Below are 14,366 nucleotides of genomic sequence, written 5' to 3'. Positions count from 1 at the left end.
CACGTAGTCGATGGAGATCATCTCAAATGGTGCAGAAGTCTCTATACTCTGTATGGCTGTTCTGGTTACTCTGTTTGGTTTTTTTCTCTTAATGCAGTGGCACACTTTGGTAACATGATGTTCCATCTCCTGTCTCATTTTAGGCCAAAAGAAGCGTTCTCTTGCTAGAGCCACCATTCTATCTGCGCCTAAGTGTCCCATTTCTTCGTGTAGATGTTTGTACACAACTGGTTTTAGGGACTCAGGAACAACCAGCTGCTTTCTTGTTGCGGTTTCTCTCCAGAGGATGCCGTCACCATCGATCTGTAGACGAGGCCACTCCCTGAGAAGTTGTCGGGTGCTTTCATCCTCTCTCAGCTTGTCTTTGTGTTTCAGGTGGATATGTGTTTTTTTCAAAGTCACTACTCTGTTTATGACTAAGTCTGCATTTTGAGCTGTCCTTATGTCATCTGCTGCAAGGGGCTGAATCGGTTCTGAGGACGTGCTGAGGTAAGCGTATCGTCTCACTTCCTGTTTCTGGTTGCTGCCTTACGAGTAGTGTGCGTTTGTCGCTCTTGTTCCTCTGAGTGTAATTTGCTCTGTGTTTTGTTACAGCGGCCTTTTATCCGCACTCTAGAGTAACATTAGTTCTGCTCAAGCACCCATAAGTCTGTTTATTTAGCGACCGTCAATTTTATTTGTCTACGCGCTTGTCTGCTCTGCTAGCTATACCAACTTAGCCTAGCAGCTAGCGATGGCTTCTCTCTGTCCCTCTCCAGCTCTCTCCTGCTTGGTGTGTCACATGTTTAGCTACTCCTCTGCCTCCTTTAGTGATACTGGTACGTGTAATAAATGTAGTTTATTTGGTGAGTTGGAGGCGAGGCTTAGTGAATTGGAAGCTCGGCTCCGCACCATGGAAACAAAACCATTAGCTATAGTTAGCCAGGCCCCCGTAGTCGGTGCGGACCGACCAAGTGCAGATCCGGCTAGCCGTCCCTCGACAGCTCCCGAGCAGCCGGGAAACCAGGGAGGCTGGGTGACTGTTCGAAGGAAGCATAGTCCCAAGCTGAAGCCCACGGGTCACTACCAACCGCTTCATGTTTCTAACAGGTTCTCCCCACTCGGCGACACACCCGCTGAGAAACCAACTCTGATTATTGGCAGCTCCATTTTGAGAAATGTGAAGTTAGCGACACCAGCGACCATAGTCAAATGCCTGCCGGGGGCCAGAGCGGGCGACGTTGAATCAAATTTGAAACTGCTGGCTAAGGATAAGCGTAAATACCGTAAGATTGTTATTCACGTCGGCGGTAATGACACCCGGTTACGCCAATCGGAGGTCACTAAAATTAATGTGGAATCGGTGTGTACATATGCTAAAACGATGTCGGACTCCGTAGTTTTCTCTGGACCCCTGCCAAATCTGACCAGTGATGATATGTTTAGCCACATGTCATCGTTCAATCGCTGGCTGTCGAGGTGGTGTCCAGCAAACGGTGTGGGCTTCATTGATAATTGGCAGACTTTCTGGGGAAGACCTGGTCTGATTAGGAGAGACGGCATCCATCCCACTTTGGAGGGAGCTGCTCTCATCTCTAGAAATCTGACCGATTTTATTTATGAACCTAACCCCTGACAACTCAGAGTTGAGACCAGGAGGCAGAGCTGCAGTCCTACACGCTTCTCTGCGCCTCCATTAGAGCAGTTACCCACCCAACACTCCATAGAGACTGTCTGCCCCCCAACCACGTAAACTAAGTAAACCAAAAGTACAGAGAAGAGGAGTTAAACATAAGAATCTAATTAAAATTAGAACAACCTCTGCAATAGTACAACAAGATAGGAGAATTAAATGTGGACTCCTTAACATCAGATCTCTGTCCTCTAAAGCTGTTCTAGTAAATGAGTTAATATCAGACCATAATGTTGATTTATTTTGTCTGACTGAAACCTGGCTGTGTCCTGAAGAGTATGTGAGCCTAAATGAAGCTACTCCTCTGAGCCATATTAATACTCACATTCCTCGAGGCAGCGGTAGAGGAGGTGGAGTTGCAGCCATTTTTGACTCAAGCCTTTTGATCAACCCTAAACCTAAACTCGACTACAACTCATTTGAAAGCCTTGTTCTCACTCTTTCTCATGAGAAATGGAAAACAGTGCAGCCACTTTTATTTGTTGTAGTATACCGCTCTCCTGGTCCTTACTCCGAATTTATAGCTGAGTTCTCGGAGTTTCTATCAAGTTTAGTTCTTGAAGCAGATAAAGTAATTATTGTAGGTGACTTTAATGTACATGTCGACGTTGATAATGACAGCCTTAGCACTGCGTTTATCTCAGTATTAGACTCAGTTGGCTTCCGCCAGAATGTACATGAACCGACTCACTGTTTTAACCACACCCTCGACCTTGTTCTGACATATGGCATTGAAATCGAAGACTTAATAGTCTCCTCACAGAATCCTCTTTTATCAGACTATCATTTAATAACTTTCGAATTCATATTACCAGACTACCAGCCAGTAGGCAAAAATTCTTATACCAGACTCCTGTCTGATAGTGCTGTAGCTAAATTTAAGGATATGATCCCATCAGTATTTAATTCAATGCCATGTCTCAATACAACAGAGGAGTCTTATGCTAACGTTAGTCCCTCCCAGATTGACTTCCTGGTTGATAGTGCTACAGGATCGTTGCGTATGACACTTGACTCTGTTGCTCCCCTAAAAAAGAAGAAAATTAAACAGAGGAGGTTAGCTCCATGGTATACTCCTCAAACCCGCAAATTAAAGCAAACTTCACGGAAAATAGAAAGGAAATGGCGTTCTACCAATTTGGAAGAATTTCGGTCCGCCTGGCAAGACAGTCTTAAAATATACAGGAAAGCCCTCCGCAGTGCCAGGGCAGCCTATTACTCTGCACTAATAGAGGAAAATAAGAACAATCCCAGGTTTCTCTTCAGCACTGTAGCCAGGCTGACAGAGAGCCATAATTCTGTTGAACCATGTATTCCTTTAGCTCTGAACAGTAATGACTTCATGAGCTTCTTTAATGATAAAATTCTAACTATTAGAGACAGAATTCATCGACTCCTGCCGTTAACAGGTACTGTTTTGTCTTCAAACGCAGAAATCGTAGAAACTGTTACTCAGTCTGTCGCAGTTTTAGACTGTTTTACTCCTGTTGACCTTCACCAACTAATTTCAATAATTTCATCATCAAAATCATCTACCTGTATTTTAGATCCTATCCCGACTAAGCTGTTTAAAGAAGTATTACCTCTAATTGACTCTTCAGTTTTAGACATGATCAATCTCTCTTTATCAACAGGCTACGTACCACAGTCTTTTAAAGTAGCTGTGATAAAACCGCTACTGAAAAAGCCTACTCTTGATCCAGGGGTTTTAGCCAACTATAGACCGATATCCAACCTTCCCTTTCTCTCAAAAACTCTTGAGAAAGCAGTTGCCAATCAGCTGTGCGACTTTCTAAACAATAATAGTTTATTCGAGGATTTCCAGTCAGGATTTAGAGTGCATCATAGCACAGAGACAGCACTGGTTAAAGTTACAAATGACCTTCTAATTGCATCTGATAAAGGATTTGTCTCTGTACTAGTCTTACTGGATCTTAGTGCTGCATTTGACACCATTGACCATGGCATCCTATTGCAGACACTGGAACATTTCATTGGCATTAAGGGAACTGCGCTAAGCTGGTTTAAATCCTACTTGTCAGATCGCTCTCAGTTTGTACGCGTTAATGACGACTCCTCTGTGCTCACTAAAGTCAGCTATGGAGTTCCGCAGGGTTCTGTGCTTGGACCAATTCTATTCACCTTATATATGCTTCCTTTAGGTAAGATTATCAGGAAGCACTCAATAAATTTTCATTGCTATGCAGATGATACCCAGCTATATTTATCAATGAAACCGGAAGAAACCAGTCAGTTAACTAGACTACAAGCATGTCTTCATGACATAAAGACCTGGATGACCTGCAATTTTCTGATGCTAAACTCGGACAAAACTGAAGTTATAGTAGTAGGCCCTAAACATCTTAGAAAGTCACTTTCTGATGACATAGCAGTTATGGATGGCATTGCGCTGGCCTCCAGCACCACTGTAAAGAATCTGGGAGTTATCTTTGACCAAGACATGTCCTTTCACTCCCATGTAAAACAAATTTCAAGGACTGCCTTTTTTCACCTACGTAATATCGCAAAAATCAGGCATATTTTGTCTCAAAATGATGCAGAAAAACTAGTCCATGCATTCGTAACTTCCAGGCTGGATTATTGCAATTCTTTACTATCAGGCTGCCCAAATTCGTTGCTGAATATTCTCCAGTTGCTCCAGAACGCTGCAGCACGTGTTCTGACAAAAACCAGGAAGCGAGATCATATTTCTCCAATACTCGCCACTTTGCACTGGCTCCCTGTAAAGTTTAGAATAGAGTTTAAAATTCTCCTCCTTACTTACAAAGCCATAAATGGCCAGGCACCTTCTTATCTTAAAGAGCTCATAGTACCTTATTGCCCTACTCGAACACTGCGTTCCCAGAATGCAGGTCTACTTATGGTTCCTAAAGTCTCAAAAAGCAGAACAGGAGTCAGAGCATTTAGCTATCAAGCTCCTCTCCTGTGGAACCATCTTCCAGTCTTTGTCCGGGAGGCAGACACTGTCTCTACATTTAAGAGTAGGCTTAAAACTTTCCTTTTTGATAAAGCTTATAGTTAGGGCTGGCTCAGGCTTGTCCTGGACCAGCCCCTAGTTATGCTGCTATAGGATTAGACTGTCGGGGGACATCCAAAGATACACCGAGCTCCTCCGTCCTTCTGTCCCTCTCCATCCGCACGCTCTCATGTCCTACCACGGCGTGTTACTAACTTAGCTCCTTCCCCGGAGTCTCTGTGCTTTGTCGTCTTGCAGGTTCCCATGGACAGTGGCTGAATCTGGATTGTGGATTTCAGCTGCATCTCCTGCCTTGGCCCTGCCTGACATCCACTGCAACTGCTACTGCTGTTATTACATCCACTGTCACTGTTACTGTGACTGCATGTCTGTCTCTCTGTCTCTGTCTCTCTCTGTCTCTCTCTCTCTCTCTCTGACTGCTTTTCTGTCTGTCTGTCTGTCTGTCTGTCTGTCTGTCTGTCTGTCTGTCTGTCTGTCTCACTCTCCCTCTCTTGCTCTTCCTCTCTCACCCAACCGGTCGAGGCAGATGGCCGCCCACCCAGAGTCTGGTTCTGCTCGAGGTTTCTGCCTGTTAAAAGGAAGTTTTTCCTCGCCACTGTCGCCAAGTGCTTGCTCATGGGGGAATTGTTGGTTTCTTTGTAGATAAAAGAGCTTGGTCTGTACCAGCTCTATATGGAAAGTGTCCTGAGACAACTTCTGTTGTGATTTGGCGCTATACAAATAAAATTGAAATTGAATTGAAAATATTGCATCCTTCTGGCAGCGCATCTTCATTACACGTAACAGCAGAGATCCAATTCACTTCTCCTGCCTTGTCCATGTCCAGTGCTTTTCCGATGGATTTGACAGTTTCCTGTTGGCACTCCTCAGTACATTCTTGGATGACATCCTCAATGCATTTTGGCCTGCGTGAGAGGAAGTCTGCATCTCTATTTGCTGTGCCAGGCCTGTACTTCAACGTGAACCTGTAATCCGCCAACTCTGTCACCCAGCGGTGTCCAGCTGCGTTCAGTTTTGCTGACTTTGTGACATACGTGAGGGGATTATTGTCGCTGTAAACTGTAAAGTGGGGCGCATGGAAGAGGTAGTCCCGAAACCTCTCTGTTATGGCCCATTTCAGCGCCAGGAACTCTAACTTGCCCGAGTGCAACTTGTAATTCCTCTCTGCTGCAGTTAAAGTCCTTGATCCATAGGCTATCACTCTTAGAACACTCTCTTGACGCTGGTACAAAACTGCACCTAAACCATCCTCAGAGGCGTCCACATGAAGCACAAATGGTTTCTCCAGATCAGGGTAGGCCATGACTGGTGGATTTGTCAACTGATCCACAATTTTGTTCAGTATCTCTTTGTGGAGTTCTGTCCACTGTACTGGATGGGAAGGTGGCAACTAAGCAGATTTACGGCTAAGCTCCTTTTTTTTTTGACTTTGCCTCAGTTCAGATTTGGGCTTTGCTAAGAGTTCATAAAGGGGCTTGGCTGTCCTCGAACAGTCTGGGATGTAGGATCTGTAGTAGCTAAGGAACCCCATTAGCTTTCTCACCTCTCGCACAGTAGCTGGTGTTTCATGTTTCAGTGCTTGAACCGCTTCTGCTTCTTTTGGGTTCATCTTGTATCCCTCTGCAGAGATGACACGACCTACATAACAGACCTCACTTTTGAAAAAGTCACATTTTTTTGGTCGCAGTTTTATGCCACACTCTTGCTGTCGCCTGAGCACTTGTCTCACATTTTGAATGTGTTGGTCGAAGCTGGAGCTAAAAACCAATACATCATCCAAATATGGGACACATACCTCGTCCCTGAGATCTCCTAGGCATCCCTCCATGTAGCGTTGGAAGCAGGCCGGGGCGTTGGTCAGCCCGAAGGGAATCCTCACCCATTCATAAAGTCCCCATGGTGTTATGAACGCGGTGCAGGGTCTGCTCTTCTCACTCATGAAGCCCTGATGGTATGCTTTCCCCTGATCCAGCACCGTGAACCAGGAGTTGCCACCAAGGTTGTCGAGAATCTCTTGAATCCTCAGGATGGGATGGCGGTCAGGCAATGTTTTCACATTCAGCAGCCTACAGTCTATACACAACCGCAGGCTCCCATCTTTCTTCCTGATGCATACCACAGGTGAGGAGTACGAAGAGCAGGACTGCTGGATTCAGCCTACAAGTCCTGTATGTGTGTTTTTACTTCCTGGTAGAGATGTTTAGGGATTGCATTGTATGTTTTTTGGACCGGCACATTGTCTTTTAGTTGTATCTCCATTTCCAAATCCTTAATGCACCCTGTATCCCAGTCATCCCTTGCAAAAACATCACATTCTTCCCTGAGCATTTGTTTTACTTGCTGTTGTTGGTCTTCTGACAGATGGCTCAGGTCCACAGGTGGATCCCAGGGCTCACCTCGTGCTTCTCCACTCAACTGCTGCGCAGGGGGGGCGATGCTGCTGTCTGAAGCTTGCGGTATCTGTTCCTCAGCTGACTTTGTCTGTAATGGGAGGATGTCGACAACACTGTGCAATAGGCCAAGTGTGGTGCGACTGGGAAGCACAATATCATCACCAGTCATGTTTTCCACAGTTACTTCAATTTTGCCATTATCTTCCGAAGGAAGCTCAATCAATTGTTCTCTAATGGCTAAGCCAGATGGCCATGGTGTCTCAAGGTTTGGCTCTAACACTACATGCGACGCACTCGCCACACTCTTGTTCAGCCGACCACACTGTACAACCACCACTTTCTTCTTTGGGATGGTCACTGGCTGTCTGCCGACTCTGGCTAAGTGGGGCTGGTTTTCAGGGTTTTGTTTTTTTAGAACAGATAAAACAGCTCTTGCAGTTCTGTGACCTACCCCCAGGGCTGTGCACAGTTTCTTAATCATCTGACCAGATGGGATACAGTCTTTGCTTGTGTCATTGGTCAGGGCCAGTTCCTCGATTACATTAAAGCCGATGATGGGGCGTTCAATGTCACTGTTGGCCACAAGGATGGGTACCAGGACTGGTTTGTCGCTCATTCCAGCTACAGCATCTTTGGATAATGTGACTTCAATTTCCATCCACCCCTTATATGGAATAGCAGTTCCATTAGCAGCAGAAAGCTCCAACAAACCCTCTTCAAGCAGCTCTGCCACTGGTCTCACTTCAACATCTGGTAGGTACTTTGTTTTCCAGTTGGTCCCCACAATTGATACCTGTGAACCAGTGTCCCACAGTATTGTGGTGTCAACTCCTCCTAGTGAAGCTCGAACAAGGCATCTTCTTCCAACTAGCTTCGCCGTTTGCCGCTGTTTACCAGTGAGAGGTGCTCTTGGACTGGAAAATTCTGCTTTCTCTGTGTTTTCAGTCGGGCATTGTAGGATTTCAATTTTGTTTGTGCTGGCTGAGATGTTTTTCTTTCGGCATCCTGATGCCCAGTGCTCCGTGCTGCCACATTTGTAACAGTGGTCACATTTTCCCTCACGGTTGGACTGTTGACATTTCCGACATTGTCTGGTGTTAACAGTCCTTGGACGTGGACTGTATTTTCGACTTGGCTCTTCACTGACTCTCCTTTGCTGAACATGAGACTGAGGGACTTGTTGCAGGTTTGCAATGTGTGCGGTGAGGTTCTGAATAGCTTCACAGATGGCTTTGTTACCCTGATCGACTTTTTCCATGAGTGTATCACGTTTGTTTGTTTCACCACTTTTATTCTTGTTTGGTTTTGACACATGTTCAGTTTGCTCATTTTCTTCAGCAATTGCTGCCACTCTGATCATTTTTGCTTTTGATGTGGTTGACAGCTTGTTCTTTCTTTCCATTTCCAGACTGTATGCAGCTGTCATTTTCTCCAGAAGGACTGCATCTGTGACTTTGGGATTTTGTAAGTATGGCTTTATGTCCGTTCGAATAGTGTCATCATGAAGACCAGTCATCACTGTTTGGAGGAACTGATTTTGGATTAGCTCTGCACTGTACTTCAAACCAGACTTGACTCTATCTGAAGCAAGGACAATTTGTTGTCTGAGGTCCATGGCTCGCATCAAAAACTGTATTGGTGTTTCTTTGGGCTCCTGAACTGCGCCTGTGAGGGAGTGATACAACTCTGTAGCATCTTTTTCAATGTAGTGCGTCCGTAGGATTTGCCTGAGGGGTTGCAGTGTCAAGTCTATCCTGCTTTCCAGGTAACTCTTCAGTTTTGTTCCTGGAGCTATTGCCTGAATGACAATCGACAATTTCTCCTTCCTCAAATCCTTTCTTTAGTGCCCTTTGAATCTGTCTCTCCAAACTTGCATAGGTTAATTTGTCCTTTTGGTTTGGTTCCCCAATTTGTCCAGTTATTTTTAACTCTCTTCTGTACAGTGGATGGACAAAAGGCACATTTTGACTAGCTACCGCAGCTGCTGCATTCAGGATTGAACCATTTTCTCTTTGTCCTTCTGTAGATGCAGTGTCATTTTTGTCCACGGGGTGGTGCTCTAGTGCTGCGTTTTGATGCAGGAGCTCGTCCCTATCCTCAAACTTCTCTTTTAGCTCGTCAATTTTGTCATTTAATTCCAGCAAAACAGACATTCCTCCATCCTCCAGCGAGATAATATCTTCTCCTTCTATGTACTGAAGAATAAGCCTTCTCAATCTGCGAGGTGAGTCTTTGTCACGTTCCTGCACTGTAATATTGAGTGCTGCACACACATCATTCAAACCCGGTGCTGTCAGTGTCAGTAACTTTTCCTCTATCTCTGCCACAATGCTTTCCCACTCGGGCAACATCTGTTGCGGTTCCGACATGATACATGAAAACGTTTACCTTCACCATGTGTGGCTTTGGATGTCTGCAGGCTTGGTTAGCGGCTATTGTTAGCTCTCACAATGTCCGTGTTGGTTGCTTGTTATTCATCTTACGTCGCGCTGAATAAACTCCTCCAACCGGGCGGAAACACCAAATTTATGTTGCACTCTCAAGCAGACATGACTCCGTCTCTCTCTTTGGCAACATTTATTGTCCCAGTTCTACATTTCTTTAAGGAGGCAGGTATCGACGAGCGCAGCGCACATGGAAACAACAACAACAACACTTCATTCTCGGCGCTGGCTGATGACATCACATGAACTCTGACCTCAGTCAAAAAAAATATAAAATAAACTGAAAATACAGCGTAGCATCTACTTACTTAAAAAAAACTATTTAGCTCACTTGCACTTAAATTATAAACATGTAAAATATTAAAATGTAAATGAAATAATATATTTTATCTCTCAACACAATCAGTGAAGCAATTTTAAATGCACTTAATGTTACCTTTTAAACCCACCTTACAAGAAACCCAATATTCCCCTACAGACAACATACAGTATTATCACTTTCAAACATTTCCAAGGCAAGTAAACCAGCCACATGCTACCAAAGGTTAATGGCCGAGACACGTTTTGCCGAGCGACCGACCCCCCACTAAGCTAGCGACTGCCAACACCGGCACAGAATAACACACAGTCCGTGATTTTAAGTCCTGCTGCTTACCGGCTGCCTCTCTGCATTTGCTGCTGTCTCCAGTTCCAGTTGCACAGGTTTTAGCGTGAGTTTCAAATGGGCCGCCACCAGGCTCTTAGTTCAGTGGTGTCTCAATGGCTCTGCTTCTCCTTCCTTCTGTGCTGTGTCTGTGCGCCGCTTTTATGGGTCCAGGCTGCACGGGGGATCGCGCAGCTGTTCCTGCTTGAATGTTATGCATGTTGTCTTTTCGTTGTCAGCTCATTTCTTTTGATTGACGATTTATTTTCCCAGTTTGACTTTACACCTCCCACTCGATCTCTCCTTGGAACCACCGGGGAGATCGCTGGCTTCAAGGCAAACTTGGTGGTCTGTGGGTTTGTCACTGACCAGATCCTTTGATTGTTCCTCTGCTGGTACCAGGACGACGAGCCGCCTGACGTCTCTGTGAAGGATGGTAGCTTGGATTCTTTCCTTTACTGGATGGCTTGACATTCCCTTCACAGCTTTTGTAACAGGGATGCAGTAGCTTGGGAAGATCCTAACGTCCCCATCCCTTACAATGTTTTTGCTGTCAGGATTGGTGCCGATGACTCTGCCCAGTTTGAACTGCACTCTTAATGCGTTTTGGTCACAAAGCCAGACCACATCCCCTACAGCAACATTTCTTTCTGCAGTGTGCCACTTGCTTCTGATGAACAGGTTCGGACCAGCGAGTTGGCTCCAGCTCCTCCAGAACTTTGTCACCTCTGCCTGCATTACTTGAAGTCTCTTATAAGGGTAGTTGGTGAAGTCAAATGTTCTGACATCCCCACTCTGTGAAGCTCGGCCAAGCAGGAGAGTATTGGGTGTAACATATTGGATTCAATCCTCCCGGCTCTGTACCCTGGCGTCAATTGGCCGCTCGTTTGCGAGGTTGGCTGCTAGGTGAAGAGTTGTCTGGAACTCACTTTAAGTGAGTGAAGATTCCCTCCCAAGGCTCTGGAGTGCTCTTTTCACAATGCGTACAGCAGCTTCTGCAGTACCATTCCTGTGTGGAGAATCCGCTGGATGAATTTTCCAAATCCACATCGTTCCATTTCTTGCAGCCGTCTCCTCCAGGTCTGCTTTGTTTTGGCTGTCCAAGTATCTATACATCTCCTCCAGAACTGGCTTCGCTCCGGTGAAATTGGTGCCTGGACCTGACCAGATCTTTCTCGGGTGACCTCTGACTACTGTGAACCTTTGATAGGCCATCAGGAACCATTCTGTTGACAGAGTGTTTACTAGTTCGGTGTGGATGGCTCTGCTGGCCATACAGGAGAAGACGACTCCCCAGACCTTCAGTGTCGCTCTTTTCTTTACGTCATCTTTCACTTGGAAGGGCCCGAAAAGGTCCACCGATGTGAATTCGAATGGTGCAGCGGGCTCAGTTCGTTCCGGCGGTAAGTCACCCATTACTTGTTGACATTTCTTTGCTTTTGCCTTCCTGCAGACAATGTATCCATCGACGACCTTCTGGGCAATTCTCCTCCCCTTTACAACCCATGCCTTCCTCCTCATCCTGAACAAGGTTCCAGCCACTCCATCATGAGCTTCGTTATGGGCCTACCGGGCTAACAGCGTGGACATCCAGGCATCGTAAGGTAGGATGGGGACGCTGGCTTGGTTTTCTCTGAAGGCTTGCACTAAGCCTCCACAAAGCAACAGCCAAAGCAAGAGTCTTGATCTTTGTAAACCACCAGTCTGTCTGTAGTGGTGCCTGGGAATGCTGTGCCCTCTTGTGCTGTAAGGAAAATGTCTCTGAGGGCATCCTCTCTTTCTCTCACTGAGATGACTCCAGCTGCTGAGACCGCCTCCCACTTTGGCCTGTTCATGGCTTGATTTTGTCCGATGAACATTTTTGCCGCTCTCCAGATCCATGCAACTGTCTTGACCAGTCGGGTTAGAACACTGAACCGCTTCACATCCACAAGACTTTGGATGACTGGTCCTGCAGGGGGCCTCCCTTGCACCGTCTGGATATGGTCATGAGGCCCTGGTTCTTGTTTTGGTTCTTGCTGCTTTACCTCGACTCTCGTCAGCGCAGCAACAAATGCCTTCTTTTGCAGTCTGTTGATGTTCTCTCTAGCGGTGGCTGCGAGGTCTTTGGCTGACCGGACTGGCCACTCACTTCCGGGGAGGCTCAGAAACTTTGGTCCATTTTGCCACTCTGAATCCACATCTACGTCTTGAGGGCTGGCTCCTCTTGTGATGACATCAGCAATGTTATGAGAGCCAGGAATCCACCACCAGTCTTGTATCTGTGTGTTGTTTTGAATCTCTTTGATCTTATTGGCAAAGAATGTCTGGTAGCCATAGCTCTCTCGCTGGATTGCGCCAAGGACCGTCTGGCTGTCAACAAAATGATACCACCTCTTGACTTGGATTCGGCTATGTTGCTAGAAGTATTTCTTCAGATGTGAGGCAAACACTGCTCCACACATCTCTGCTTTGACGGCGTCACCTCTTTGATCCAAAGGAGTCAATTTGGCCTTGGATTCCACCAGCCTGATGATCGGACCCTGGTCTGAGTCCCACCTCAAGTACATCACTGATCCGTAGGCATGTTCGCTTCCATCAGAGAAGGTGATTGCTGAGGGTCCGTCAGTGAAGCGTGAGGGTGTCAGTGCTCTGGTGAGCTTTGCCAAGTTCGACATACTCTTCAAAGAGCTTTATTGCATCTTCTCTGAGGTCATCGGGGAGTGGTGTGTCCCATGTGTCCTTGACTGGGCAGTTTCCGCCTTTTACTTCCTGGAATGCTCTACGTACCAGGATGGCTCCCTTCTGTTTAGCAGGAGTTACCAGGCCGACTGGATCATACAGCCCTGATACTTGACTGAGCAGCTCTCAACGTGTCAGGGGGTTTGGTGTCTGGGCTCTGATTTGGGTTTGAAGCAGGTCTTGACCAAGCCTCATTTTTTTCTTTCTTTTTGAAAAGTTGATGGCAACCATGACATGCAGCTTGTCCTCTTCCATGATGTAGCCTAGGCCGAGCGCCTTGTTGTCCTCATCCCGCATCTGGTTTTGGAGGACCATGGTCTTTGCTATCTTCTCCAGCTTGTCGCAGCATCCTTTCCTCCCACTTTGCCCAGAAAAGACCCAGGGTTTGAGCTCGAACCCGCCAGCTTTCAGGATCCGTTCCACATTTGTTGTAATGGTTTTCAGGTGGTCAAGGTGGGCGTGGGATGTGAGGATGTCATTGACGTAGCTGTCTTGTTGGAGAACCTGCTGCTCCTCTTTAAGGTGAGTGAAAGGAGGGAGGTTGACAGTTTCGCGCATTGCTAGCTGTGCGATACACCCTGTTGGCTTGTCTCCAATGTTTACACTTGTGATGGTGTATTCCTCCAGCTCTTCTTCCCCAGTGTCACGCCAGAGAAATCTATGCAGGTGCACCTCTCTGTCCTGTCCTGTCTTATACATCTTCTTGATATCTCCGAGGGCAGCATGTACTCCACTTCTGAATCTGAGGAGGACACCGTGTATCTGGTTGACAACATCTGGGCCTTTCATTAGCAGGTCGTTCAGGCTCATGCCTCTGAATTTTTGGCTGTTGTTCCACACCAGTCTTACAGGAGTTGTGACAGAGTGCGGGTTCAGAGTGATGAGGTGACTCATGTACCGAACTGGTCCAGCCCAGCTGATGATTGTGTCTTTGGACAATTTGATTGCAGCCCTTCGGTCAACCATGTTGTGCACTTGAGCAGTGTAGGCAGCTCTCCACTCTGGTTCTTTGGCTAACTGTTTTTCTGTTCGGAGGAATGTAGCCTCAACTGCCCTTTTATTGTTTGGCAAGGAAGCTGGGTCTTGTAGCCACGGGTATCTGGCATGCCAATGTGGTTCTTTGCTGTGGCCGTCCTCTGTGACATAGGTGAGGCCTTCTCTTACCACATCCAGCTCCCGTTCCTCAGCGAGGGTCATCTCTTTGCCACCTGGCTGGCAGTTTCCACAGCGGCAGCCCCCACATTTCGGCTCACATGCTGCACAGATACTGTCCCATCTCCACCACTCTAGGAAGTCTCGACTGGTAGCTGCAATGCTTGACTCCTGAAGCTGGATGGTGACTTTGTTTGGTGGAGGTTGCTCTGGGATCCTGCTGGTGAGTTCCTCATACTTTACAGCAGCTGCTCTCATTGATCGTGCAAAGTGTGTCTTGGACATGTGGGCTGACACTGTTAGTTCCTCAAAGAGCTCTGGATGCGTTCCTCCGACTGTCTTC

At 46.6% G+C, this 14,366-nt stretch overlaps 1 protein-coding gene across 1 annotated transcript; it reads left to right on the top strand.

Annotated features, from left to right (window-relative positions):
- Positions 1-733: 733 nt before the first annotated feature.
- Positions 734-1,615, top strand: LOC139334778 (uncharacterized). Its single transcript, XM_070967940.1, has one exon. The coding sequence runs from the start codon at positions 734-736 to the stop codon at positions 1,613-1,615; it is 882 nt and encodes a 293-aa protein (XP_070824041.1).
- Positions 1,616-14,366: the final 12,751 nt, after the last annotated feature.

This window comes from Chaetodon trifascialis, chromosome 8, assembly GCF_039877785.1.
Source record: "Chaetodon trifascialis isolate fChaTrf1 chromosome 8, fChaTrf1.hap1, whole genome shotgun sequence".
Classification (NCBI taxonomy): domain Eukaryota; kingdom Metazoa; phylum Chordata; class Actinopteri; order Chaetodontiformes; family Chaetodontidae; genus Chaetodon; species Chaetodon trifascialis.
This window is presented reverse-complemented; position numbering and strand designations above follow the sequence as displayed.

Coding starts and splice junctions, on each gene's coding strand:
- LOC139334778 (XM_070967940.1), top strand. CDS start 734: ATGGCTTCTCTCTGTCCCTCTCCAGCTCTCTCCTGCTTGGTGTGTCAC.